General features: G+C 38.9%; 1 protein-coding gene across 3 annotated transcripts; it reads left to right on the top strand.

Moving 5' to 3' along the window:
• The first annotated feature begins 1,440 nt into the window (after window positions 1–1,440).
• On the top strand, window positions 1,441–27,088 carry ZC3H14 (zinc finger CCCH-type containing 14). 3 transcript variants are annotated; one of them, XM_030030225.2, is made up of 17 exons: window positions 1,441–1,581; window positions 2,472–2,514; window positions 5,777–5,891; window positions 8,923–8,963; window positions 9,318–9,513; window positions 9,867–10,035; window positions 12,180–12,340; window positions 13,445–13,545; window positions 16,275–16,430; window positions 17,839–17,913; window positions 18,375–18,531; window positions 20,306–20,529; window positions 22,134–22,254; window positions 23,848–23,984; window positions 25,032–25,126; window positions 26,022–26,128; window positions 26,809–27,088. In XM_030030225.2, the coding sequence occupies exons 1-17, from the start codon at window positions 1,546–1,548 to the stop codon at window positions 26,813–26,815; spliced, it is 1,941 nt and encodes a 646-aa protein (XP_029886085.1). In that variant the 5' UTR covers window positions 1,441–1,545; the 3' UTR covers window positions 26,816–27,088. The 3 variants fall into 3 exon arrangements, with proteins under 3 accessions (XP_029886085.1, XP_029886067.1, XP_029886077.1); XM_030030207.2 differs by having other exon boundaries at window positions 9,867–10,287; XM_030030217.2 differs by lacking the exon at window positions 2,472–2,514 and having other exon boundaries at window positions 1,462–1,581; window positions 9,867–10,287.
• Window positions 27,089–27,578: the final 490 nt, after the last annotated feature.

Below are 27,578 nucleotides of genomic sequence, written 5' to 3'. Positions count from 1 at the left end.
CATTAGTTAGGGAATAAACTCAATTCCTATTTCTGTCCTTCAATAATTATTTTTCTTGTTCCAATAATAAAGTAATACAACTTATTTGAAATCTTAAGAGATCAAAATGTGTCTCTTGAAGGTTAAAATGGAATGTTGTAATTAATCTGTTACTAGTTGTATCTCACTGTAACACCAGTGTAAGTATAGTCAGGCACATGGCTCAGATCATTAACAATAATTACTCTAGGCTATCTCTGTATGGTGTTTGGTTTATATTAGGAGCAGTGATGCAGGAAGAGATTAATACAGCTGTTAACGACAACGCCTGGAGTTCATTTCACCCGGTGGCATTACTTGTAAAAGACCCTTTATCTGTAGGCTGGGCTTTCTATAATGTTACTACTCACTAGATCAGCTGAAGCTGGGACATTGCTGCAAGTCGGCTTAAACGCGACTTCGACATAGTTCTTCCTCCCTCTGCAACTGATCCCATGTAGCACTAAGGCTAGCAGATGCTGCAGCCTCTTTCTAAGAAAAAAAACCCCAAACCATGTTGTTTTCATTCTTATCAGTCTAACATGGGGTCACAAAACTAAAATTCAGTAGTAAAATACTTTTATAATATAGCGGTAGTTATGTACAGCATTAAAAGTTACTTTCATGCTTTGTGTATTGCTATACCATATTTGGTTTTTAACAAATAGATATTTAAATCCTCAATTTTTGTACTTCTTGAGAAGGAGCATTAATATTAAAATAACCTTGCAGTTAATCTTAGGGTACTCATCCTAAGCCACGTGGCGGGACTTTGTAAACCAGTTTTATAAAAACTGGCAACTCAAAGCAAGCTGAACGCAACACTCGAGTAATTACGAGCAGACCCTCTGACACGCAACTGTTCAGAAATACGCTAGAAGACATGTTGACGTTCTTCCCTCTAGGGCCAGACTCCCGAGCGTGTCTGGCTGCCTGCCGCTTGCAGACCAAGGCAGGCCGCAGCCGCCGGCTCTCGAGCGGTTTGCGGCGACGGCCGGCCGGGGGCGGCCCGGCCTGCCGGCCCACGAGCCTCCACGCTGGGGCTACGCGTCCCCCTCCTGCCCCGCCGCCATCGCGCCCGGGGCACGCCGACCCACCCGGCCGCCCCCGGGCCTGTGCGAGCCGCGGAGCCCGAGGGCCCGCAGGGCCTACGGAGCGTTACGTTACAGAGGCAGCGCCTGGAGCGCGCCACGGAGCTGGCGGGGGCAGCGGCCGGGAGAGGGGCGAGGAGGAAGGCGGGGAGCGGAGCGGCGTTGCCGAGGGCCGCCCGAGGGAGCTCGGGGCTCCTTCGGCCTCGGCGCTGCTGCCCGGCCGCCCGCCGGGGCGTATCTCGCCGCCCCGCCGCGGGGCGCCCGGCCGCGGGGGTGGCGCGGAGGCACCGCGGCGGCCCGGCAGGGGGCGCCGCAGGCGGAGGCCGCGCACTTTCCGGCGCGGTGCTCCAGAGCCGGCGCGGCCTGCGGCGGGAGCACGGTACGGCACGGCGCGACGGGACCGGACCGGGCCGGACCGGGCCGGGGCGGCGCGACCATGGAGATCGGCACCGAGATCAGCCGCAAGATCCGGGTGAGAGCGAAGCAGCCGGGTCGCTCCCTCTCCGCCCGCGGCAGGGGCTCGACGCCGCTTGTGGGGGGCAGGCCCGGCCGATGGCTGAGGCGCCGGGCTCCCTCCGGCCTCCCCTCAGACGCCGAGGTGGCGGGGCCGCTGCGGGCCCTGCACCGCCGAGCCCCCTTCCCCCGGCGGAAGGAAGCGGCGGGGTGAAGCCCAAGCCGGGGTTACTGGGAGCTCCCGCCGGCGGGCGGCCTTCGGCCTCGGGGCTCCCCGGGGAGGGGCACGAGCGGGAGAGCCGTTGTTTTGGGAAGCGGAGCGGTACCCCGGAGGGCAGCTGCCATCTCCGCCCCGGAGCTGGAGTTCTCGCCCTGCAGCGGCCCACCTGGGACGCAGGCCCGGTACCGGGGGCCGCGCGGGAGAGGGAGCAGCCGTAGCCGGGCGTTCTGATGTAAGCCCCCGTTACCGTCAGGTCTTGTCAGCTGCTCCCACTCAGCAACCACAGCTTGAAAATCCTGGCAGGTTTGTTTTTTTTTTTTTCTTGCTGAGCAGGGAATGACCTTTTTTCAAACCATCCCGGATTCGTTTTCTTTGCACCTTATGAGCCCGGGTGGTCTCTGCTTAAAAAAAGGACAGCTGGGACCTGGAGGTTGTCTGGTAGCACCAGGAACAGGTATATAGGAAATACGGTAGAGAGTGTGAGATTCCTGGTAGTTCTTGCTATTCTGCTGTCAGTCCCTCACTGTTTACAACGTTCACCTCACAAGCAGTGGAGAATAGGAAAAATAACATGTTAAACGAACATGTTCAAACAGTTAATCGGACGAACTTTGCTAAGCTTCCCACCTTTTTGCAGTTAGAAATACTGTGTTGCTCCATCCCTTAAATGCTATTTCATTATTTTTTAGGGTGCTATAAAAGGAAAGTTGCAGGAGCTGGGGGCTTATGTTGGTAAGTTTTATTGTGTGTTTAGCAATCTTCTTTAGGTTCATTGTTGTTAGATCGGAGACAACCAGCTAGTTAATGAAACAGCCTATTTACTTATTATTACTTGTGTTACTCCATACAGAAGCCTTAAGCATGAGATGAGTTATCTGAATTGCTGGACTAGTATGAAAGAAAAAGACTTACTTCATAAAATACGTATAGTCTAAGCGTAAGAGGAGGCAGTACGTGGACATCAGTGTATGAAGAACTAAAAGGAAATAACTAAGGCGGCTAACCATCTCCCCTTTCAAGGAGAAATGGTGGCAAGGGATTTGGAAGAAAAACAAACAAACGATGTGTCTGTGAATATTTAAGGAAGTTTCTCTGAAGCACAAAGAGAAGCATTATATAAAGCAAGATCCTTGCAAATACAGCAGCAGTTATCTCTGACCCCTCTGAGATGGAGATGGTCTTGGGCATCTTTTCAAGAGCCTTTTGAATTCAGGGTGAGACATTTGTCAAAATCAGGAGAAAGGATATTACTGTAAGACAGAGATAAGCTGTTTTAGGAGGTGGAAGGGCAATGTCAGAAACATGTTGGACAAATATGCAAAATGTAAGAGCTTGACTGTTATGGGGAAAACTAAGAGCCACATTAAGCTAATGTTGATGAAACATATGTAACTGAATCTTGGAGGCAGGGTGGGATTTCATTTTGAATTGCAAGGAGAGAGAGAGATGAGCAGTGTGAATGTCTGTTTTTTTTGTGTTGGTTTTTTTTTTTCCTGAATCCAGGGTTAAATGGATATTGCACTTAAGAGCAGCTGATTTTTACAACAGTAAAAGTTAGTAACTTAACACAGTGGTCTCTTGGAAGCAGAATACCTCAGTCCTGCAATTGCCTTGTTGTCTGTGATACTTGGATTTCAGGTGAAGGAATTGAGAGCATAGTTAAGAGATCCCATGAGTTGCAGGACCAAGTTCAAAGTTTGTAGTTTGATCTTCCTATTTAAAGGGGCCACTGTATTTATGGAATCAAAATGTATTGACTCCGTAGAAGGGAGTTACCTACGAGCTGATGTTCTGAACTCAGCAGGTGCCACGGAACCGTGATTAGAATTTTTTCATTATAAGGGTGTCTTTTTTCACCATCTCAAAAGTTGTCTTCTTCAGCAACTCGGTTTGGGTTTTTTTTACTGTCATTCTAGGTTTCAGTTTCTCAGTCCTTGATTTTTTGTCTGCTTTTTCCTGCATTTCTGAAAAAAATCTTTCTTTTCTCTAATACCAAGATAGTAGTAGAATACTAGAATTCTTTGATTCCAACTATGGCTGGTTATTCTTTGTTTTTCTTGTCTTTCTGTTTCCTGTATTCAGAAGGCAGTTTCCAAGACCAGCATATAATGTCTGCACTTTCTTCTTAGTCAGCTGCTGAACTTATTTAAATAACTTTGTATTCTTTATTGCCAAGTCTGACTTCCCTTGGCTTCTTTTTTTTTGTTTTTAGGCCACTGTTTCCATATTTCTGTCACTTGTCAGGTTTCTTTCCTTGACTAGACTATTTTGGACAACTTTTCAAGTGATGTTTTTCAAAGACTCTCTATTTCTTCTTTCAGGTAACTGGTAAAAATCGGTTCTCCCTCATTCTGGCCTCTGTGAGCAACAACCATGCTTTTGTTTCATTCTGTAACTGCTAGTTCTTATCTTTTGAAAAGTCTTCTACAAGACATATTGAAGCTTATTTGTTGTGTAGAACTTACAAAGGAAAAATGCATATCTGTGAAGGAAAATAAAGGTAGTTAAATAGTCATCAACTATCAAAATTTTCAAAAGGCTGTAGTTTTGCATACAATTTAAGTTGGCATAAACCAACATAGTCACTGATAGAAGCGTTTGTTTCTTTCTTTGCTGCTTCTATTGTACTGCTACAGGTAATTGTGCTAACTTATGTTTTGATCTATACTTAAAGTATCATCTTTACTTCATCATATGTTGAACCACCTGAGGAGCTGATCAGGTTTAAAAGTAGCTTGGCCAAAAAATAAAATTCATTCTAAATTCCTAGATCTGGGTATCCATCCATCCTGTGCAACTTGCAGTTTATATTAAAAAAAAACCCACCAAAAACCCCCTAGGGTTTAGGCTAGGAATGTGTTATGTTGGAACACTTAAATAGTGATAGTGGAGTGCAGGTGCAATGTATGAATGTTATTTCTGTAGACTAGGGTGCAGATGAATTATTTACAGGGGACATAGCAAGACATAGAAGGAGATTCCTTTGATTTGTATTTTGATTTCTGTTTAAGATTTTTCATTTTTTAGGTCTTTTTAATGTTTTGTACAGACTTAACTTGATGAAATGAGTACAGCTATGTTAGTGCCCTGGTTCAAATTCACAATTTGAAGTGGTTTTCCCAACTGTCTTCACTTACTGTTGTTATGTTCATGTCATGGAGTGGTATTGGAGAGCATGAGGCATTAGATTAAACTAACTATATTGAAATATGTGCCTAAGATGCGTACCTAATGCCCTCGAGCAACAAATGCACCATTCAGTCCTTCAGAGTAGGTCAGAGCTAAGCCAAAGTAAAAAGCCGAATACCAAACTCCCCAAACCCTTAATGTATTAATGTCAGAATCTGAGCACCTTCCTGTCCGTTCTGATGAGTAGGCGTAACCTGTGTTGAGTGGTCCAGCAAGGGAATGCATTTCTCACTGTGTATGAAATTGCATACGTTAGGGAGTTAAAAGAATCAGACTCTCAGGGTTGCTGTTCTTTTGTTTTGTTTTGGTTTGGTTTTTAGATGAAAAATCTGGAAGTTAATACAGTTTGGACTTGTTTAATGCACAAATCAGAAAGGGATATTTATCTGTTTGGTCTTTGTAACTAAAGGAAATTTGACAAGGATAAGGTGCAATATTTGGCAATATTTGAAGTGATGAAAATTGTAGATGGTTGTTAGTATTCAAGTAAAAGGATATAGGCAGCAGAGTGGCTTTCTTTTATCTTGTCCTTTTTGTGTTTTATTTACTCACTTTTTAAATACTTTGATATTATCTTTAGCTTATGCTCTTGTGAAGCTGCGATCTTTTATTCCTCACTCATTGCTGAAACTTGTATTGCACCTCAGAGGAAATGAAAATCTTGTTAATTTGCTTACCTAATCCTCTGCCTGCAGACTCTTTATAGTAAAACGGGAAAACAAATTCTGGTTACATGTTTAAGGATGTTTGCTATGTCTTTTATGATTTATTATACTTTAAAACAACATATTTCTCTTTCTGTTAGATGAAGAGCTCCCTGATTATATTATGGTTATGGTGGCCAATAAGAAGAGTCAGGAGCAGATGACAGAAGACCTTTCCCTTTTCCTTGGAAACAATACTGTCAGGTTTACTGTCTGGTATGTTTGTAAGCTGCTTGTCACACTTCTTACCAGTAATCAGAACTGCTTTCTATAAGTGAAACCGGAGAATTTAAGAAGTTACTTATCTTCCCATTGTGTAATTTACATTAATCAAAACTTTTACTTTGCAGGTCTAACAAGTAAATTATTTTTAGTCTGTCAACAGTTAGGCTATTGCAGTGATAATTAAGTGGCAAAGGACTGGAGGGCTTACGGTTTTTGTTTGCTCGTAAGTCTAGTCAAATTTCTGAGTGAAGTGTGAAATGCCCAGGTAAGTGAGGGCCATATGTTGACTTAAAAAAAATTATTTCTGCAAAGCCTACTGTGAGCATGAGAGTGTTATTCAGTGTAGTTAGATGTAAAATAGTTCTTCAAAGACAAACTTCTTTACCTTTATGCTAATAGTGCTTCAGATTGCTGTTGTGCATGGGAATTACTATATCAGGACAGATGAGCAGTGGATCTAATTCTGTATACCGTCTCTGACAAGGCTTAGCACCAAATGCTTAGGTATCCCCACCTCAGCCTGTTTATTTATTACCACCACGCAGCTGTACAAAACAAAAGTAGAACCCCAGAATTATTGTGAGCAGGACAAATTAGCAACAGATGAACTCTTTCTAAACTTCCGACAGCGTGGATTAATTTATGCTATGCTGCATGACAGCCTTAGCCATTATATTTCTCATGCATTTTCTAATACTGAATTTGACTTATAAACCTTTTAATTAACTCCATGTTTCAGAGTATCCAAACAAATATTTCAGTCCAGAGATTTTTCTTGCTTTCAGAGTTATGTATTTTTTCAAGTTAATCTTATTTCTGAGTCTCTAACCTAATATAGTTTTAAGGAACGTTATTTTGTTTTGTATAGATTAGAGAAATACTACATTTTTTTCTGCTTTTTCAGTTTGCTTCCTTTGAAATTTTCATACTGACTGGTTATGGTCACTTCCAGTATTTCTTCTGTGTGATTAGTCAAGTTCCCCTTTGTTTGGTTAGGAGCTTTTTATGCTGTTAAATAGCAGAGAGAAACATTTTAGAAGTTGGGTATTTATGAAACCATAAACATTGACAAGAAGTGAAAATTAGTTCCACCTATTGCAATTCACTGTATTAACTATTTAAACTGATGTATTTCCATGTGACTGTTACTTGTATGGATATAATTTGAGTTTGCTTTCAGAATTTTCAATTTTTTACCTGCATTTGTCAAAAATACAAGAAAGGAGTGCAATTAAGCATGCACCCCTTCTTTAAAAAGGAATTTATTTTCTTTGTTCCCTCTTGTGGCCTGCCTAGGCAAAACGTTTGGGTTTCACTGTATCAGCAAGTCATGCAGTTATATTTCTCATAGTAGTTTTGGGAATCAGTTAGACAAATTAGTGAGGTTTGCAAGTTGGTGAGGGTAACTCCAGTACTAGGGTTTTGACTGAATCCTGATACACAGAAATAATGCAATAATATGTAGCAGAAAACACTTCTATGGCTTTGTAAATGAAACTAAAACTTTACTGAAAGAAATAGTAAATATTTAGAGAAAGCAAATTTCAGCAGGGAAGAGAGATCAAGATTTTTTTTTTTAATATATATTTAGAACTGGATATCAACTATATGTAGATATTACACCTGCTGGTTTTGACACCTGCTTAAATTCTAAATGTAATGAGTCTTTTAATCTCAATTCAGTATCCACATTTGCTTATAAATACAAATTCAATGTCAGAGTGCCTTATCAGGTAACGAAGTAGGTATTGGTTAAAAGAATGATGGAAAAGAAGACATGATGAAACCTATGCAATAAGCTGTAAGAGGACTCGTGGAAAAAAGTTAAATAGCATTGTAGTTGGGAGTTTTATATGCTTTTATTTCTTCTAAAGGCAACCCAGAATGTTTACATTCTTAAACATTGCGTCTCTGGCTAAATACAATACTCAACAAGGTCTGCCTTCCTTGGTTTGTCTCTGTAGCTGGTAATTGGGGGTCATCTGGCAAAAGTTTCACAGCAGTTCTGTGGCAGACCTGGCAATCCTGCTGGTTGGCCAACTCTTCTTACTCTGAACTGAGTGTCAGGTCACAGTTATCCAGAGGTCAGTGTGAAAACTTAAATGCATCAGCAGAGTTCAGTTGACGAATTTTAAGTGTGTTCTAGTAAAAATTCACAAGGAGATGAGTATAAGCCTTCCTTATACTCACATGCAGTCTTACTTTTCCTAGTTTTCAATATGTTTTTGTTCCTTAACTCCTTTTTACTACTCAGTCTAAATTATGGAGATGCCCATGATCAGGTTTGAATTCCAAGTAGGATATGCATTTAAGTATTGGGATTTTTTTTCTTTTTTTTTTTCCTCCTCTTTCTTCTCAGTGTAATGTGTATTTATTTTTAAATAGCCATATTATTTTGTAGCTTTTTGATACTCTTATTGCTTCAGCGTGGTGCGTTTTTCACAGGCAAACGGCAAATTTGTTACCTTGCTGAAATGTTTTTGCTCACCAACGCGTCTCAAAGAATATTGTTGGTATATACAAAGCATGCTGAAAGAATTCTGAGTACATTAAGTGCTGCAAATTATATATTGTTTACATTTGTATTTAGAATTATGTTTAACTCTGCTGTGTAATTAAAGTTTCGTACAGGAAGTAAAATTTTCAGCTATACTTTAGACTTCTAACTCAGGTTTTTTGAATCACTCCTTTTGAAGACATTTAACTCACACCATAGATTGTAGTGAAAGAGTGGAAAGTACTGGCTTTAATTATGTAAACCAACCAAATGCCAAGAATAGATGATGTGATGAATACCCTACCTGCATGTATGAAGGCTCACTGGAGGCAAGATACTTAAAGCCTCCCTTCTGAGGTTAAACATACGTCAGTTGATTGGAAGTGAGGTCTTAGATAAATGAGATGCTTGTAGCAGGGAAAAGGCAGCTGATTTCTGAAAGATGATTATTCTGAATGTAAGTTAAAGTTCTTTTATCTCTCCTTTTTCTCTTTTGCTTCCTTCCCTGTGCCCCATCTATTTCAGGCTCCATGGTGTTTTGGATAAGCTGCGATCTGTGACTACTGGTAAGTAAGAAGATTAATTTTGAGTGAAAGTAGGTTTATCTTTTCTGTGTAGTGTTGCATGTCTAGTGAGTTTCAAAAAAGATCTGAGCTGACTATTTTGTTAATTTTCAATTTATATGGTCTTTTGGATCCTGACTCTTTAGGAAATTGCTTAATATTTTGAGGTAAAGAATTTATTTCTGAGTCCAGAATTTATTTCTGGGTGTTTTGTTGCTGATCTTTTCAGCTGAAACAGCTTTCAGCTTGTGTTTTCAGATCTGTGCAATGTCTTGTTTGCATTTTCTTAGTTACATTTACTGCAAAATCTGTATTGCTGTGCTTTGATGTAAAAATGAAAGGTACCTGTCTCCACAGAACCAACTAGTGTAAAATCTTCAGAATCTAATATCTTTGAGAGCAACCTTCCTTCCAGCAAAAGCAGTTCATGTGTGAATGATGAGAGGAGGCGTGAGGATGTCTTGCCACCTCTTGCAGTTTCCAGCACTCGAACTGAAAGGAATGACTCAAGAGTTTCAACTAGCTCACAGGAACAAAGGAACACTGCTTCACGGTAATGCTTCTGGTTACTTACTAACACATGTTCAGACATTAGTAGTTGTGTGACTCTAGTAGCCATTCTGAAGAGCAGGGATACTTGGAAAGATCAAAGTAGTTTTGAACAGTAAAGCATTGCTACAATTTGTTGCATAAAAAATTAAACCAGGAATTTAGTTCCATTTCTTTAAGCAACAGATGGGCTTAGATTAATTAACCAAACTAAAAATAGTGAGCAGTGTGTTAGATTTGTATAGACAACAATACCTTAATGATTCTTCCCTGCTGGCTTTGTTTAAAAGACAGTTCTCATTTTCCAGAACTTTATTTGCAGATGAGTTAATAGCTGGTAATTTCTTATTTTATCAGGCAGTCTTGTGAAGATGGTCCTGCGTCCCGCTTAACATCTACAGTCAAGCCTTTGAGGGAATTGTCACCTTCTGAAGCTGTAATTGACATTAAACCTGAACCAGATGATCTAATCGATGAAGACCTAAACTTCGTGCAGGAGAATCCTTTGTCGCGGAAGAAACCTATTGTAACTGTAACTTATGGTTCTTCTCGTCCTTCTGCTGAAATATACCGACCACCACCTAGCAGGAGTGCAGATGGCAATATACATGTGCACAGATTGTCACAACAGAGCAACTTAGAGGGGAGCTGGCAGTTAGACACACAAAGCTGCAGGTCTTTGGAAACAGGCCAGTTGTGCAATCCAGAAGCATTTGGCAGCTTAGCAGAAAGTTACAGACCCACTTCCAAACTTAGTGCCGATAAAGTAGGCAGTGAGGTTAGTACGATCTAAACTATTGCAATATTTTACACTTGCTAGGAACCTAAAAGAATTTGTACACTTCCAGTAAAATCTTGACCTCAGAGAAATTGAAAGACTTCTGTCACTGATACCAGTAGGTTTGGGATTTCATTCTTTGTGTCCACTGATAAAAAGAAATTGCATAGTTTAACATCATCACCTGACAGGTTACTGCATCTCAGAGTTAATTAGCTTGTACATCTTCATGCCATATTGGGTTGGACTAATGAGTTAGCACATCATGATGCACGTGATGAATCAGAAATAATAATTTTGATCTCTAGATCATTGGAACAGCATGATCTTGTGTAAGTGCTATGTAAATCTCCAGCTTTACACAGTTCTGTAAATCAGTATTTTTGGGATGCTGTTTATTCATACCTATGCTAGATATACATTGGTCTGTAAAGCCCAGATATGTTGCTTATTAGGATTATTATTATAATACTATTTAGAACCATGGCCTTTAAGAAGTCTTTGGGATGGGTGTTGTATAAGGACAAACTAAAAGGTGATTGCTGCCCTACATACTTTGGAGGCCGGACTAAGCCAGGCAGGGTGATAGTCCTAGCTGATAGTTTTAAGACTATCCATATGAATCCGTTAAGAGCCCTTTGTGAGAGGAATGAAGATTGTTATGGCTGCTAATGTAACGAAGCAGGAATTTTACATACCTTGTATTCCAAGTGCATCTGTGTTTGTTACTGCTTATATAGTTCTCTGTCTTTGCTACTACTTACATAATGCTTTATAAAGGACAATGAATTTTAATCAGAAATCTAGAATGCTTTACAAAGACATGTGGTGATGTCTTTGTTTTTTAAGATGGGGAAGTGAGAATGAGAATATAGTGATTTGTTTAAGGCTGTACATAAGCCATTGATGGATGACAGTCACATCTCTCTTTGGAAATGTTAAAGTCTTGTGATAATTTTCTTCTATTATTCTTTCATGAATAATCTCCAGAAGAGGGCTATTTCAGGAGCATTTCTTGGAACTGTGGACCTTTGCTGTATTCTACCTTCTCTTAGACAAGTTGTTGTGCTTTGGGAAGTTTTAAGTTTAAAAAGATCATTTCTTTAGGTATTGGGTTTCTTACTTTATGAATCTTCTTTATCAGTGTAGTCCAGGTCCATCTTCTAGGATATTTCTTTCTCCTTGGAGGATATAGGATCATTTAAAGGGTACTGTGTACAAACCTGGCATCCAGGTGGCTCATTGTGCTCCTGTGTAGTTCAGTGCTGAGTGGTGGTTCCTACAGAAGTTATTGATGTGTGCTTTCTCCTATGCTTTCATGCAGCCTAGCATTTAAATTTGTCACTGCCACATACACTGTGGTGGTGAGTGGCTGTGTCAGAACAGAGATCTTCCACTGCCTGAACTGGACCATCCTGGCTCTGCATAGCTATTAGTTTTCTTTGGAATATGTCAGCTTGCTAGAAATTAATCCTTACACTAATCTGAAATTAGAGTTGATACAGAGGACAAAGTCATTCATTCTGATTTCACTTTTCTCTATCAGACTTTCAACAGGTGCATCTTGAAGGCTAGTATGAATTTCTTCGGAAAACACTATTTTTCTGTAGGTGTTGGATAAATTGTCTGTACTTTAGATTTTTTTCTTCTCCTTTTCTAAATGTTATTTACAGTTACATTTTTAATGAAATGTTTCAATGTAAATATGTCTGATTTTCATGTTCTCCAGTGCTGTCACTTTTTTCTGCAGACAGTACAGTAGTCCCTAGACTCACGCGACTGGAATGGAAGTTCTCCATCTTCTGGCTCTAGGTAGAATTGCAGTATTTTCTTTGCTGGCTTACTAATACATGTTTTATGCTAAATGAATTGTTTTGCTTGCTGTATTGTAGGAAGAAAGCTCCAGGAAGAGACGGTTGCCTGTTGTAAGCTCAGTAGTCAAAGTGAAAAAATTCTGTAATGATGGGGAAGATGAGGAGGAGGAGGAAGACTATGGATTGCGAACAGGAAGTATCTCCAGCAGTGTATCTGTACCTGCAAAGCCAGAAAGAAGGTACTTTAAAATCTCAGTGATTCTGTGTCGTTTCCAGAATGAATTTAATGAACAAAAACTTTGAAAGTGGAAGTTGGGGAAAACTGTTTGCAGTTTTGAAAATTGACAGTTAAAAAAAAAAAAAAAAAAGCTCACTCAATTTTGTCTGTCTCACAACTCTGTGGGTGAGATGTCTGTTTATACGACTTTTTTCCTCTGATTTTGTAACCTGTTTTTATTATTGTGCATAAGCTGCAATGGAATGTGAAATTTTACACTATCTGGCAAAAGAACATAAATGTTGGCATGTTTCAGACCAGGTATTTGATGTGGTGAAATAATTTTCCAGGAGTTTTAATTGCTTTGTTTTTATTTTGGGATAGTTTTCAAACCAATTATCACTTGTTCTTTAAGTGGTTTTAACATTTCAAAAGACTTGAGAGGTTTTTCCTTTTTTTCTGCTCCCTAATTCTGTCTGAATGTCAGGTGTCAGTCAGAGTACATCAGTGGTTTGTATCTGATTTTCAATAATGAAAGGAAGAACATGCAAACTATGGAAGAGATGGTTCTACTGATCTACAGTGCTAGCTTCTATAAGATTTGTTTTAAGCTAATACACTTTATTGAATTTATCTTCAGCGCCACAGCACATTTATCTGATTTAAACTTCCTTATTGTTGATGTTCAAAGACAAACAGAAAGCTTTTTTTACAACTGATGTGTTTTTGATAGAGTCGGTTTTCAGCTGGATCTTACTCCCTGGGGCAGCTGGATAATTACTAGTGCCAACACAAATGTAGCAACAGGAATGTGAGGGGCAGAGGTGGGAGGAAACGAATGGCAGACTTTGTGCCTTTCAGATGCAGCATGGTTTTACAGCAGCTTAAGCTGGGAGGTGAAATCATGCCTCTGGGCTTCCGTTTTTGAGAGCATTTTGTGGATCCCCACCCACTCAGAGAATAGATGAACAAGCTGAAAACAAATATAGATAAAGTGATTTTAGATGATCGTTTTTTCTATCAGTATTATGCATAACTGTGTTAACCTGTTGAAATACCTGTTTAATAAGGATACAGTTGCTGTTGCAATTCATGTACAATTCATTATTTTTTCTATCTTCCTTAGACCTTCATTGCCACCTTCAAAACAGGCCAATAAGAATCTAATACTGAAAGCAATCTCTGAAGCACAGGAGTCAGTTACAAAAACAACCAATTATTCCACTGGTAATTAGCATTATTTTTGTTTGTGCTAAGCAGTAGTATTTCTAAGCCCTGTTTTATAAATCCGAGCTAAAGATAGTGCTTAGAGATAAAATAGAATGTTAAATAGCTCATGTCAGTGATACACATAAGGGATTTTCTAAGTCCTGTGAACATTACATTATTCTTCAATGATGAATTATGAAAGCATAAACAAGAGAGGAGAGAGTTCAAGCTAGTAAGCCTGTAAAGTGTATAGAGACAAAATGGAAGTGCCAGAAGTTTTCTGAAGTTAATAGTTGCCAAGGAGAAAGTGTTCAGTATTAGGCAGGTTGTTTGATCTAATTGGTTGCTCTTTTTTCCCTTTCTGCACTCTCTTCCTTCCTTCTGAGAGAGGAGGAGAAAAAAGGCGAACAGCAAAAAATCAAAATGCACTGGATATAGGTAATAGAAGTGCAAAATAACAAGCAACATACTGCTTGATATATCAGCATATATTGTCTTTAAACAGTGAGGCTGCATTTTTAGTTCAGTGGTTTTAGGTATTGAGTTGAGTTGATACAGATACTGAGCAGTTGCCTGTATGGAAAAATTGAGTTCTCCTAGCTAGGAGAGGCTGATGCTGAAGAAGGGCAAATCCAGCTGTTATCTCATGTTCTTTCATCTCATTGGGTGGTAATAAATCTAGTGTTGTCAGCAGGAAGCATTGCACATTGCAAGGGAAGGAGTGTTCACTATACTACCGAAGTAATGACTTTTATCCCATCTGGAGCAAGACTGAAAGCTATCCAAAATCTCTTGCTTGCTTTCTCTCAAAACCTCCAACCTAACTAAGAAACACGTATCTTCCTTCTACATTAACATTTACAAAATGGTCATTGTGAACTTCTTCCCTGTTTTCTTATTGTTGTATTTTCAAGGTTGCACAGGTGCTGATAAGTAGATCTAAAGTCATGAGATGTGTATGGAGTTTTCTGTGTTCAAAGGCTCTTGAATTGGAGCTGATAAGTAGATCTAAAGTCATGAGATGTGTATGGAGTTTTCTGTGTTCAAAGGCTCTTGAATTGGAGATGTCTGTGCATGTTAGAAGTGGCATAGAGAGTGAGCTTGTTTTAAAACAGAATGAATTGTATGGATGACTAATAAAGGTCATTGCCAAACTTGGAGTTGAAGAAAAATTAAGTTAGACTAGTTCTAGTAAACTGTTGAATTGCTTGACTACTTACAAAATATATTTCATACAGTAAATGAACCTCTAAAGGAAAATTATGCTTCTTCATTAATAGCAAATAATGTAAGTGCCTCCTAAGCATTAAGAGCTTGTCTTCATTCTAGATGGTAAGCAGAAGCAGTTTAAGAGATAGGAGCACTGATGCTCCTAAGTTCTGATGCTGGTTATCTTGCAAGGAGTGTTTATGGTGGAAGAAGCAGCAACACAGGGAACAGTGCTTCAAGGTGATGCAGGAAGCTCTTTCCTGTAATATGGAGGGAAATAGAACATAGCCAGAAAACTTTAAAATCAATTAAAACTATTGATTTTTAATAGTGGTGATCTTGTAGTTTGGCTTACCATCATGAGAATATTTCAGTGGAGAGACCAAAAAGCACCACTTTGTGGCTTAATACAGGCGTGATTTGTGAATTTTATCTGAAGTATCATGCAGGCTCTTCCACTTCAGAGGTAGTATTTCATGTATTTTTTAAGTACTTTGAATGAAATGTGGTAATAAGCTAGTTCGAAATACATAGGTAAAACAAAATGGTAAGATCGTAAATGACAAATCCAGTACTGCATGGTACCTTTTAGTTGTATGTGTCAGAAGTTGAGTGCTGATGTGATACTCAGCCAAGGGAAGAATATGCTTAGCTTTTCACAACCAGTTCTGACAGTCTTAGCAGAAGGCAAGTAAAGAAGTCAACCTGTTGTCCTGCTATCCCCAAATTCCATGCTACAACTACCTGAAAAGAGGCCTACAAGTACCTGAAAGGAGGTTGTAGTGAGGTGGGTGTTGGTCTCTTTTCCCAAGTAACAAGCGATAGGATGAGAGGAAACGGCCTCAAGTTGCACCAGGGGAGGTTTAGATTGGATATTAGGAAAAATTTCTTCACTGAAAAGGTTGTCAAGCATTGGAACAGGCTGCCCAGGGAAGTGGTGGAGTCACCATCCCTGGAGGTATTTAAAAGATGTGTAGGTGCGGTGCTTAGGGATGTGGTTTAGTGGTGGGCTTGGCAGTGTTAGGTTTTGGACTCAGTGATCTTAAAGGTCTTTTCCAACCTAAGGGATTCTATGATTCTGTGACTCTGCTGTCATTGAGTTTTATATTCTATTTGCAAGCACCTTAGCATAGGGCAGCTGGCACGGTATGAAAAGTACACATTGATAATCCATGATTATTTATATGAAAGGTGGAATGAAAAGTGATTTCAATACCATAAGAAAGTACCAAATTAATTATGTGTAGAAGTGGATGAATGAATACTTTGCTGATGTCACTCTAGTTCTTCTCATGCTGTTTTGTCTTACAAGTAGATGTTCTGAGGTGCCACTCACAGAGTGCTCTATGCACATGCACGAATGTGCTTTCACACTAAGAATTTTGCAGGTAGCTAAAGATGATTTTTGTGGAGGCAGATCCTTGGGATTTTGTGTGTGTGTGTAGGAATTTATGAGAGTTATTTTAATACTATATGTAAAAATAATATTGTTGTGTGATTGGGTTATATGCAAATGATTTACCATTGTCTCTTTAAAGTTCCACAGAAACAGACTGTTCCAGTTGCACCAAGAACTCGAATTAGCCCAGAAGAATCTCAGTTAGAAGTAATCCATGTGCAAAACAGACTGCCTGCTCTGAGTTCTCAGCTTCAAGTAGAAGAGCCAAAGGAGCAGGCAGTTGAAGGAATTCAAGGTCATCTGATAATGTTTTTAAAAATTTATACCAGGGAATGTCATTTCACAACAGGCTGAGCAAAGAAAAGAAATGCTTTTAATTTTTAATACACACACACACACACAACCTCAGAGAAATTAATCAGTGAGGAAAGGTGGTATAGCATTCAGGCATATCACTGAAGAATAATTTTGCGTAAGCAAATGCAGTAAGCAAATGTATCCATTTATATTGGGATAACTTCTCTTTTCCCCATCCTTTGCATTTTTTTCCTTAATATCTTGTAGGAGTAATTCTGTCATAAAGCTTATGTGAGAGAGTTAAGATACTTTACATTTGCAGCATATGAAGTATTAAAAGATTCTTTCTGACATGTTGTTACCACACAAATAGTTTAAATGTTTTATTTTTTTGTGTAAATATTGGAGTACTGTATTTGCTGTTACAGGACAGCTGATACCAGTATAGCTGTGTGAACAGTAAGCTTTGTTTTTACTTCTGTTATGAAACTCCCAGAGGAAAATGGCATAACATATAAAGGCAATCAAAGTATCTTTTCAATGTGATTTTGTTACAAAGAAGTGTATGCGTGTGTGTGTGCGCGTGCCAGCTACAAGGAATCATAGAAATAAGACGGTGGAAAAACACTTCTGTAAGAAGAAGTTAGTTTACTCTTGCTAAGTGTTCAGATATTTAGATTGGTGAGTAAAATTTGGTTTGAGTAGGATCTTTGTTACATCAGCTCACAGTCATTGTTAAGGAATGGTAAACATTCGTTATTAAAAAAAAAAATACATATTTTTTTCAGTCTGTTATTTCTCATACAGATGTATTTGGAATCTTCTGCCAACATAAAATAGTTGGAATTGTATCTGTAAAGTACGTAAGAAGCTTTATCAGTCTTTGAGTTAATGTACAGAAAATATTTATGCTAAGTATTTTTGCTTTTGCCATTGAAATGGAAACATACAGAAAGCAAAATACAATTTTTCAAACCATAAGTTAAATGTAGAACAGTGCTACTCTGATTTGTTTCACCTCTTTTAAGACCATAAAGTAGTCCCTTGTAGTTAGCTGCTTTCCTGTGTGTGTGTTCTCTGAATAGTCAACACCTCTACAAATGAGGAGGAAGAACTTGGTCTTTATAAGTTGCCGTACCCACAGACCTAATTTGCACTGAGCAATGATTATGGGAAAGACTAGAGTCTTTCAGTATTTAGATTTTGCCATGCCATCTGGCTGGAGAAAACTTGTTACTGTTTCTGAAACAATGAGAAAGGGGTTCATAACAATGAGAATGGCTTCTTTTTGGGTTGTTTGGTTTTGTTTTGTTTTGTTTTTTAAACAAAGGTATTAGAAGAGTATGCTTCAGGTCTTTAATCTATAGTTTCATTTTGACATGCTTCTAATTACTGGGTTTTTTTAGGAGCTGAACAAAAGGAGCTCTCTTCCCGGCTCCAGATTGATCCTGTGATTGAAGATACCTTGCAAGTGACTCAAGGTTAAGTCTTGCGTTCTTCTATTCCTAAATAAAAATTGCTAGTTTTCAAATTGAACACTACTGGTCAGTGAATGTTAAAATATAACTTCCTTTTCAATTAATTATACTGATTTCTAATGTTTTCTAGTTTCTACATCTCTAAGGAATAAAAGTGTAATGTCAGTAGGTGTTCAAAGTGTAAGAGATTTTGGGGGTGTGTGGACCCCCTTCAATGCTGTTTCAGCACAGCCATTCCAGTAACAGAAGCTTCCTGGTCTGGCCTAATATGGCCTGTGGCTCCTGCTGATACACTTCTGTGGAATAAGCAAGGAAGTAAAAATGTTTTCTGGAAGCTACTAGTTAGAAATGAAAACAAAATAAAATCAGCTTATCAGCAATGTAAATTGATATTAAAAAGTATGCTATAAGTTAAGAGTACAACCTTATTTTTCTCTTTTCTATGTATTTTTCTCCCAATTCAGATTACTATGATGCAGAATCTATGGTCCATACAGATACTAGGTCATTTATCCTGAAGAAGCCCAAATTATCTGAGGAAATAGTGCTGCAGAATCAGCAATTGGGAAAGAGGGCTACAGAGGCAATACGAGTACTCTCAGGACGTCTAATACAGACACGGTAAAAAGTTATTACTTTTGGGACTGTTACTAGTTAGAATGCTTGTTTGTGCTGTAGATGGAATCATTCAGTCGTACTTGTGCTTTGTCAGTCCAGTCAGGATCTGTGACATCATGGAAAATGGACTGACATTGAATAGCAGAGGAAAAAAAGCAGGGACAAAAATACCTCCCAGAAGTCCTTCTAAATGGAAGATAATTCCCAAACTGTAGCTTGAGCATGTCTTTGATTTGCAAGAAAGATGGAGAAGGAACTGAAAAGTACTGTTCTTTTTGTCATAGCTGTTCTGATTTCTGAAATCTTAGTTAAGTAATAATTTTGCTTAAATTGCCTTTAGTTTTACATCTGTTTCACCCTGAGATTACATATCTTAAGAAATGTCTTTTAACGCAATATTGAGTATGGTGGATCCTGAGCTCTCAGTGCTAGAAGGAAAACAGCATGTTCTGCATGCAGGTAGCTCAGTGCCTGTAAGCTAACAAACAGTTAAGTGGCATGTGGGACAAGTCATTTAAGGCTCCTTACTGGTGAGTTTGGCCAAGAGAAGTTTAAAGTTCATGTCAGCTTCAAATGATGTGTTGTGGATGTTTCTTCATTTCCCCAAAGGAACAATGGCCAGTGCACAGTCATTTTTTAACTTGTTAAAGGCCTTGATAGTTCCTGCTACCAAATAGTTTTATGTATCTTACCTGTTAGAGTTAAAAACGACTCACAACAATGTGATGTACTTCATCACTGTGGGCCGCTGTGTTTGAGAAACTGCTAATTTTTCCTTTCTGGGAGTGGCTTTAAACAGCCTGTGTTAATTAAAAATAAAACCAACAGTGAACAAAAAAACCCAAAAGGATAACCTCACAATGCCACAGTTGAAAACTGTGACTGTGCTACAGGAGAGTGGTAAATTTTTGCATGTGAATAGGTCAATTTCTGACTCCTTGAACATGAAAGTTCTGGCTAGTGATGTTTTTAATGTGTTGTTTTTCTCTCTTCTTAAAGGCATTTTACACTGTAGTTGCTTTTAGCCTAATTTCATAGAGAAGCAGAGTTTATACCATCACTGCTTGTCAAAGATGACAAAGCCATAGTGTCTTTCCAAATATTTAGAATCACAAGCCGTTCAGGAAATCCCTCAGGTGAAATGGGTGAGACAGTGGCAGATTGGAGAAAATGTATGCATCCCCTGTTTTTATACTCCCTCTTTTATCCATGTTGACTACTGTCAGATGCAGGATACTAGGCTAGACTGATCTTTCGATCAGGCTGAGCATCAAAGTTCTTGGTGTCAGTATTTCAGTTCTCTCTTCCTAGCCCTAAAGGCTTTTACACCCACTGTTTCATAATGTGCTGTTCAGTATTTTTGAGGAGACACCTGTTCTGTGTGTTAAAAGGTTCGTGATTCCAAGAATGTTATTTACGTTGACTTTTTTTGTCTCAAAACTGTAAATTCCTCAAAAGATTAATCACTTTCCTTTATTTAACTGTCTCTGTAAATGAGCTTTCGGATCTATCCGTTGACCAGAATGCAACAAACTGAAATGTACCTGCCAAATTCTCTGCTGTATGCCATTGAAAGCTGTATTTCTTATTAGTGCTTCAGGGAGACTAGAAGGCGAACTAAATTGGAGTACATTAGTAGTAGTATTAAAACAAGGTTTGTTACTGCGTGACTCTCCATAGATTAGCTTGCACTACTTTTAGTTACTAGTGCAGCTCATTTTTACTCAAACCTCTTGAGTCAGAAAATCTATTTTTACTACATTTCTTTGTTTGATAGAGACCAGCTTGCACAGCCAGAGAAACCTGCTAGTCCCAAGTTCATCGTGACTCTGGATGGTGTGCCCAGTCCACCGGGATACCTTTCTGATCAAGAAGAGGAAGATACGTGTATAACTGAAGGATTAAAGCCAGTTATCCAAAATATGTGTGCCGGCAAAGGATTAAAAGGCCTTCGGGCACAGCAGATGCAAATTGTAACCAGGCAGCTAGAGAGCTGTGATGGTAATTATGCTTACCAACAGGATCTAACATTAATGTGGTGGTTTGATTGTGGATAGAACTCTTGGATATATCGTTCTTAAGAAATTAAAGTAATGGCATTTATTCTTCAAATTAGAACACTCTTTAGGCAAAGAAAATGTGGTAGTTCCGTGGGGCCATATCTTTAGAAGCCTTTATCTTGGTAAACTAGAGCAATACGGCGCACAGGTAATTCTCCACACATCTCAGTATTGGTAAAATTTGGGTTTTTTCTTTTGAATATTTAGTTTGTCTTCATTGCCAGAAATCTGCACTTCTGGTTGACCCATTATCATTTGTCCCCGTGCTGATGGGCAGGAGATTTTATGATGAATATTTTGCTGTGCCTTGAACTTTAAAAAAAATACGTCAGGTGGTATTAATGCGTCTGTCTAGATTTGTGATATCAAAAGGAGCCTGTTAAGTATAAGGTGTTGGTAGAGTCAAGTTGCTAGAATCTCTGAAAGTAGAACTTAAACAGTGTATGATTTTGACTTGAAGATTTGTATATTCAGGATACCTTTTGAATAATATGGGAAATTGCTTGCTGAAGCCTATGTTTGAATTGTTTAGAATGCTGACATGGTGATCAAAAATAGAGAGGATATTGTTTTGTCATAGACCTGTTGAATATGTGCCTTAAGGTCATGCTTGGATTTTTTTTTTTTTTTTTTTTTTTTCTTATGAAAATAAAGACCTTTATTTTCCATAGTAGCAGGGCACCCAAATTTTCTGAACTAAATAAAGAATAGTTTATCAGCAGTCCTGGAAAGCTTTGAAAAGCCAAAGGTTTAGGCAGATTTTGGAAAATAAGACAACAGTGAAGGTATATGCTTAATTGCCTGAATTTGCAGAATGAGGTTTTACAAATAATGTTAAATAGGAGAAAGTCAAAGTCCCAGGTTCATGTAAGAGTGGTGAAGTTACTGAATGTTTCAGCTTGGAATTTCTTAAAATACTTTCTGGATTGGAGTCTGAGTTCAGGTAACAAGTGAATCTGGTATCTGTCCGAGCTGATTACACAGAAGTGGTTCTTTTTTGGTGTGTGCCCCCATACTAATAAATCATATCTGATTAGTGTAAAAATTGATTTCTTACTTTATCTCTTGAAAAATTTTCTGGAGCCAAAAATATCTTGGAGAAAGGAAGCAGAGATACTATTAACACATGGCTCAGCAGAACAGTCGTAACTAAGGTTCAGTTGAAGAATCTTTGTCTTGTCTGATCAAGATCTGGTCTGTTTGACTTTCACACCTCAATTTGGATTTGTGAAGAAAATTAATTTATTTTGCTTCTAAACAGTAACAAATTTGATCTTTGATCACCAAAAGGCAGCTCTCAGTCCAATATTATGACTTCTTTCACTTTGTAGTTTTGGAAATTTTCTTCAGATAATATGATTTTACATAAATTTTTGCTGTCATGGCTTTCTTTGATTAATAAGTGGCTTATCAAGAACTGGGTTAAAAGGAGAGAGAGAATAGGAAATATTGTGAATTTCAGTTGTGCTATATTGTGTATGCCAAATTGCATATGGAATCATAAAGGTCCCAGCTTGTTTTTTTTCTTTTTTCTTTCCTTCCTAGTGGACATGGAACAGTTAAATGTGCTGCAAAAACAGGAGAAGGTGCTTGAGCGCTGCAAGTACTGGCCTGCCTGTAAAAATGGAGATGAATGTGTGTACCATCACCCCACACTACCTTGCAAGTGAGTAGTGCAAAGCTCATCCACTTGACATCTTATTTTTATTTTGGTGCTACAAATTTCCCTTCTGTGTTAGTAAATATTCCAAGGCAGTGTAAGTCTGTTAGGGTAGGATCGGAGCTAGATTATCACACTGTAATTTCTTCTGTTTTCCTCCCATCTGCCATGTGTCAGAATACAGTGATGTTTTCAATAAGTAGAGTCACAGATGTGCTCATGCAGAACAAAGCTTAGTTCGGCATTCAGGCTGGTGGTTTTGTGTTGCTTAGAGATGTGGGAATTGGTGTCTTCTTAAAACAACAGGCACTCTTCTGCTCGCTGTCAAAATGCTTTTGAACATGTTAGGGTACCGTTACATAGTAATGCAGTGATTTTTTTTTTTTTTTTTTTTTTTTTTTTTTTTTTTTTTTTTTTTTTTAATTTGAAAGTGTTGTGGTTTAATCCCAGCCAGCGACCAAGCACCACACAGCTGCTTGCTCACTTCCCCCCACCCAGTGGGATGGGGGAGACAATCAGAAAAAAAAAGTAAAACTCGTGGGTTGAGATAAGAATGGTTTAATAGGACAGAAAGGAAGAACATAATAATAATAATGATGATGATTATGATAATAACAATAATATGACAATAATAATAACAAAAGAATTGGAATATAGAAAACAAGTGATGCACAATGCAATTGCTCCCCACTCACCGACTGATGCCCAGTCAATTCCCGAGCAGCGATTTCCCCCCCCCAGCCAACTCCCCCCAGTTTATATACTAGGCATGATGTCCATCGGTATGAAATATTCCTTTGGCCACTTTGGGTCAGCTGTCCTGGCTGTGTCCCCTCCCAACTTATGCCCCTCCAGCCTTCTCGCTGGCTGGCATGAGAAGCTGAAAAATCCTTGACTTAGTTGTTGCTAAGTAGTGTTTATACTAAAAACATCAGTGTGTTATCAGCATTATTCTCATACTAAATCCAAAACATAACACTATAGCAGCTACTAGAAAGAAAATGAACTCTATCCCAGCTGAAACCAGGACAGAAAAAAAAGGTTAACTCTTGAATGTGCAATGTGCCTTTGACTTCTTTTCCGCAAGCAGCGACAGTCTAGAAAAACAATTTCTGTTTTGAGATAAATGTTACCAGACTGGGTAGTTTCATTTACTCAGACATTTGAATTTTCTTTTAAAATCTGGTAACTAAATTCAAAATAACACTTTCTCTTCGGTGAACGAACCATGCTACTTAGGGAATTCTGTGCCCCTCTGTGTGAAGGTCTGAATTCACAGTGCCTTTGCTGTTCTGCACTGCACGCTAAGAATAATGCGTCTTAGCTTGCAACAAGTAGCTTGCTACCAAACTCCACTGAGTGTGAGGCAGTTCAGTTATTTAATGCATGTAAAGAGTGTCCACAGGGAAACTGAATATAGATCTGCTTGTGTACAGCTAGTACACTACACCTGCATGTCCTGCTTTGGAAGTAACCAACACAGGTGCGCAAGCCCTCTTGTAGTTCTGGCTTTCTGTGATATTCTGGCTTTCACGCGCAACAGCTGCTTGGCAGTTTTGCTCTGAGTATGGGCTTATGACTCAACTTCTTTTCCCTCAGAGTTTTTCCTAACTGCAAATTTGCTGATAAATGCTTGTTCATCCATCCAAACTGTAAATACGATGCAAAGTGCACTAAGCCAGACTGTCCTTACACTCATGCCAGTCGACGAATCCCCCATCCATCTCCTAAACCAGGTGAGCATCTCTTGTTTTTCTGAGCTTTAAACAAAAGCGCTGAAGGGAGAACAGTGTATTTGGAAGCAGAAACTGACAGTGGTGAAAAAATAATTTTTTGCTTGATTTGACTTAATTTTCTTTCAACTCTTAACACTAGATGAAGAACAATAATCCAGTGTTACTGCAAAAACTGTTATCGGAAAAATCCCTTAACGCTCTTATGCAAGAGTCCATAAGAAATCTCTGTAAGGCCAAAGTGGTGACTTGCACAAGTAGTCCCTTCTTCTGGAGGGATTAGCTAGCATTGCAGTTTTACTCAAATTTGTTTCTTAAATTGGATACATGTTGTATCAAGAGCTTGTGGCAAATTGGAAACGGAGGTTTCTGTCTTTGTATGAACATTTTTTTTCAATGGCACTGTAGGAGTTAACTTTATGTAATGACGAGATGACTTTCAGGGATGAGGTTACCCAGTGAAGGCAATAGCTGTTTTTGGATTACGGGTTGGTATTCCTGAGGCTTTGAACAGTGCCAAGGTGGAGGGCCTTTACTCCACTGAAGTCATGCTCCTTAGGAAGTGGTTTAGCCCTTAGTCATATTACCATGCAGTGTTGTTACTTTGCCAGAAGGCAGAGTACAATGAGCTTATCTCCTGTATCATTTCCAGCAGCTCCTCTGTATTCCTGGAAAGTGCACAGCCAGGGCTTTTCAGCCCAGTTAGCTTAAACAGGCTTGCTGCTGTCTAAACTTAACATTTTAATTTCTCTGCCTACCGTAACCTCTGCTTAATTTGTTGGAAGCATTGCCATGGCCAGGGTACCTTCTGTCCTGAAATGGTGAAGAATCGAGACTAACAATTACTTGATAGTCTTGTTCTTACCCCAGGATGAGATCCACATAGTGCATTGTGATAGGCTTCCTGCATTTCTTGCAGAACTTTGGTGTATTGTAAAACGTAATTTCTTGCAGAAGGATTGATATATTTAAGTTTGCGTGGAACTATATTAAAAAAGCAATTTATTCTGATCCAGGCTCACTTCCCATTCTTTTCTTTTCTACTCTTAGCACCACTACCCACACCATCTATATCCTCCAGTAGTCCGCTGTGCAAGTTTTTTCCTGCTTGTAAGAAAATGGAATGTCCATTTTACCACCCAAAAGTAAGAATTATCTCCTATCTCTTCCCTTCCTTTCTAGAAAGACACTTGGGTCAGGAAATGTCACTAGCATTTCACACTTTTTGCTTTTACTTTTCACATCATAACTTTAGCTCAGAAACAGAATGTGCAATAGCAGTGACTTAAAGAATTTGGAAAATGGTATTTTTAAATAATCTTTCTACCAGATGCTTCTGGGGAGTTTCAGACATGCAGCCAGCCATAGCGCTTGTCAAAAACCTGCCCAGCCAGGATGTTGGGAGCAGAGGGGGAGGACATCTTGTAGCTTATATGGAAGGAATATGTTTCAGACTCTTGACTCTTCATTCAGATATGCTGCAATATACAAGAACATTAAAGACTGCCCAGTTACCCTGGAGTATATTAACGTAATTTATACAGTACAAGAGTTTATACCTCCAGTACTTCTATTCTACAGAATCGCATCCCTGTATATTCTTACGCCAGTAAATTTAGTGCTTTTTCAAGCCCTAACAATGCTGAAATGCACTGGGTCCCCCAGACTCTGTTCCCAGATACTGTTAGCCAGATACTCGGGCTTTTCCTCTGTCTTTCAGATAATGCTGTCATGCTCCTAACTTGTGCCCAGATGAATTGAAACTGAACTCTGCAAACCCTTAAAAGCAAAGGAACTTCCACCTGTCAGTGCAGTGGCAGTTTTGGAGCATCTAATTCATAATTAATGCTTTTGAAAAAGGATTTCCTTCTGTCATTGGGTTGAACTGACTGCAGTAGTCTATGGAGCTGTTGATTCAATTAGCTATTGGATATGTCATATAGGAATACAAATTTGCATGTAACACATTCTAGGTTAGCTTGTTCAGGAGTTCAGGCAGCCAACTTGGAGCAGCCTCTTCTGAAATGCTTTCATTTTTAGCATTGTAGATTTAATACCCAGTGTACAAGACCAGACTGCACTTTTTACCATCCAACTATTGCTGTACCTCCACGCCATGCCTTGAAATGGACTCGAACTCAAACCAGGTGAGATACATTCCCCCCCCCCCCCCCTTTTTTTTTTTTTTTTTAATTTTATTTTTCTCAGTTAGGTTTAGAGTGTATTCATGTTGTGACTTATGTCACCAATGTAATTTTACTCACAGGAGTAGTGTGTGTGTGATGAACAATGAAGATTGTATGAAGAAAGATACCTGTTACAGGCATCTTTAAAGAGAACTCTGTACTGTTTGGTTTTAGTAGTATAAACATTAACTAATGTGATGAAACCCTGAAAAACAAGTGCCCTGCAGCTAGGGTATGGCAGAGTTGCTGGAATCCTGATCTAGACGCATTGTGTTTACTGAGTTTTATTTGAATAAAGCTGAAAATCCAACATCAGCTCTTCTTTACCATTGCTTTACCTTGCGTCCAAGCTGTCTTCTCCACAAAACGTTCAGATGTTTCTCCGAGTGTTTCTGGCAGAACAGCTCCCTCCTGTCATCTGCCCATGACTTCATAAACCAGTAGCAAACTTCCCAAAGCTGCAGTCATTGGCCTGTCTTAAAGATAGTCAAATCATGTGAGCCTTTCACTCCAACTAATCATCTCATCTGCAAAGGTCTTAATCATTGCAAGGGTAGGATGCAAATCAGTTCTGAAATCATCTTTACAGAGTGGCAGGAGTTACTTAAGTAAAAGTGAATTGTTTGTCTCTTTCCCCTCAGTGAATGATCCTGATACAACCTCGGACTGAACTTTGCCTCCTTTGGACAGTAGCGGAAAGGAAGATTAACTGCCAGGGGCACAGGATGTTAGAAAAAATCATGCATTTTGAACTTTTAATATACATTGTTTTCATAAGATGAGGTTGATTGCATACTTGAAATGTCTCCAATTTTCCAAGTTTGTAAGTTTGAGCAATTTTACATTTTTTTTACGCTGTAAGAAGAAAATGTCTGTGTAAGAAAAGTTTTACTTTAAATTCCATTAAAAACTTTCAAAGCACATTTTGTGTTCTATTTGGGTAATGTTTCTTGCTTAAGATTAGGTGTGTTGAAGAAATAAGTAAGTAAAAGTGTGTCATCAGAAGGACTTAGAAAGCTTATTCCTATATTCAGATCATATGGCAACTGTTTGGTACAATGCATACAACTGGACTGATGTCCTGGCAAACAGTGACTGAACTCTTAACCCACTCACAGGGAAAAAGCAAGTAAATGGTTTGTCTTTTGGGCGGTTTTTCCATGTAATAGTCATCATACCCCTGATGATACTTTCTCAAATGCTGAAAAAACAAAGACAAGGCAACAAAAACGCTTCATAAGCAAGAACAATTAATTAAACAATTAGTGATATTGTGGTCCAGTTAAGAAGCCTACGAAATTAAATACTGCTTCACTTGAAAATAAATGGTTTCAGATACCTCCGTTTTATACCTTCTGAAGAACTGGGTTTTTGTTGTTGTTGTTTTTTTGGGGTTTTTTTTGTTGTTGTT

Source organism: Aquila chrysaetos, chromosome 2 (genome assembly GCF_900496995.4).
Source record: "Aquila chrysaetos chrysaetos chromosome 2, bAquChr1.4, whole genome shotgun sequence".
Lineage (NCBI taxonomy): Eukaryota > Metazoa > Chordata > Aves > Accipitriformes > Accipitridae > Aquila > Aquila chrysaetos.
This window is presented reverse-complemented; position numbering and strand designations above follow the sequence as displayed.

Bases quoted from the DNA above. Each gene is read 5' to 3' on its own strand.
- ZC3H14 (XM_030030207.2), top strand. From the start codon at position 1,546: ATGGAGATCGGCACCGAGATCAGCCGCAAGATCCGG. The intron at 1,582-2,471 runs GTGAGAGCGAAG...ATTATTTTTTAG, and splicing joins AGATCAGCCGCAAGATCCGG to GGTGCTATAAAAGGAAAGTT. The intron at 8,964-9,317 runs GTAAGTAAGAAG...CTGTCTCCACAG, and splicing joins GCTGCGATCTGTGACTACTG to AACCAACTAGTGTAAAATCT.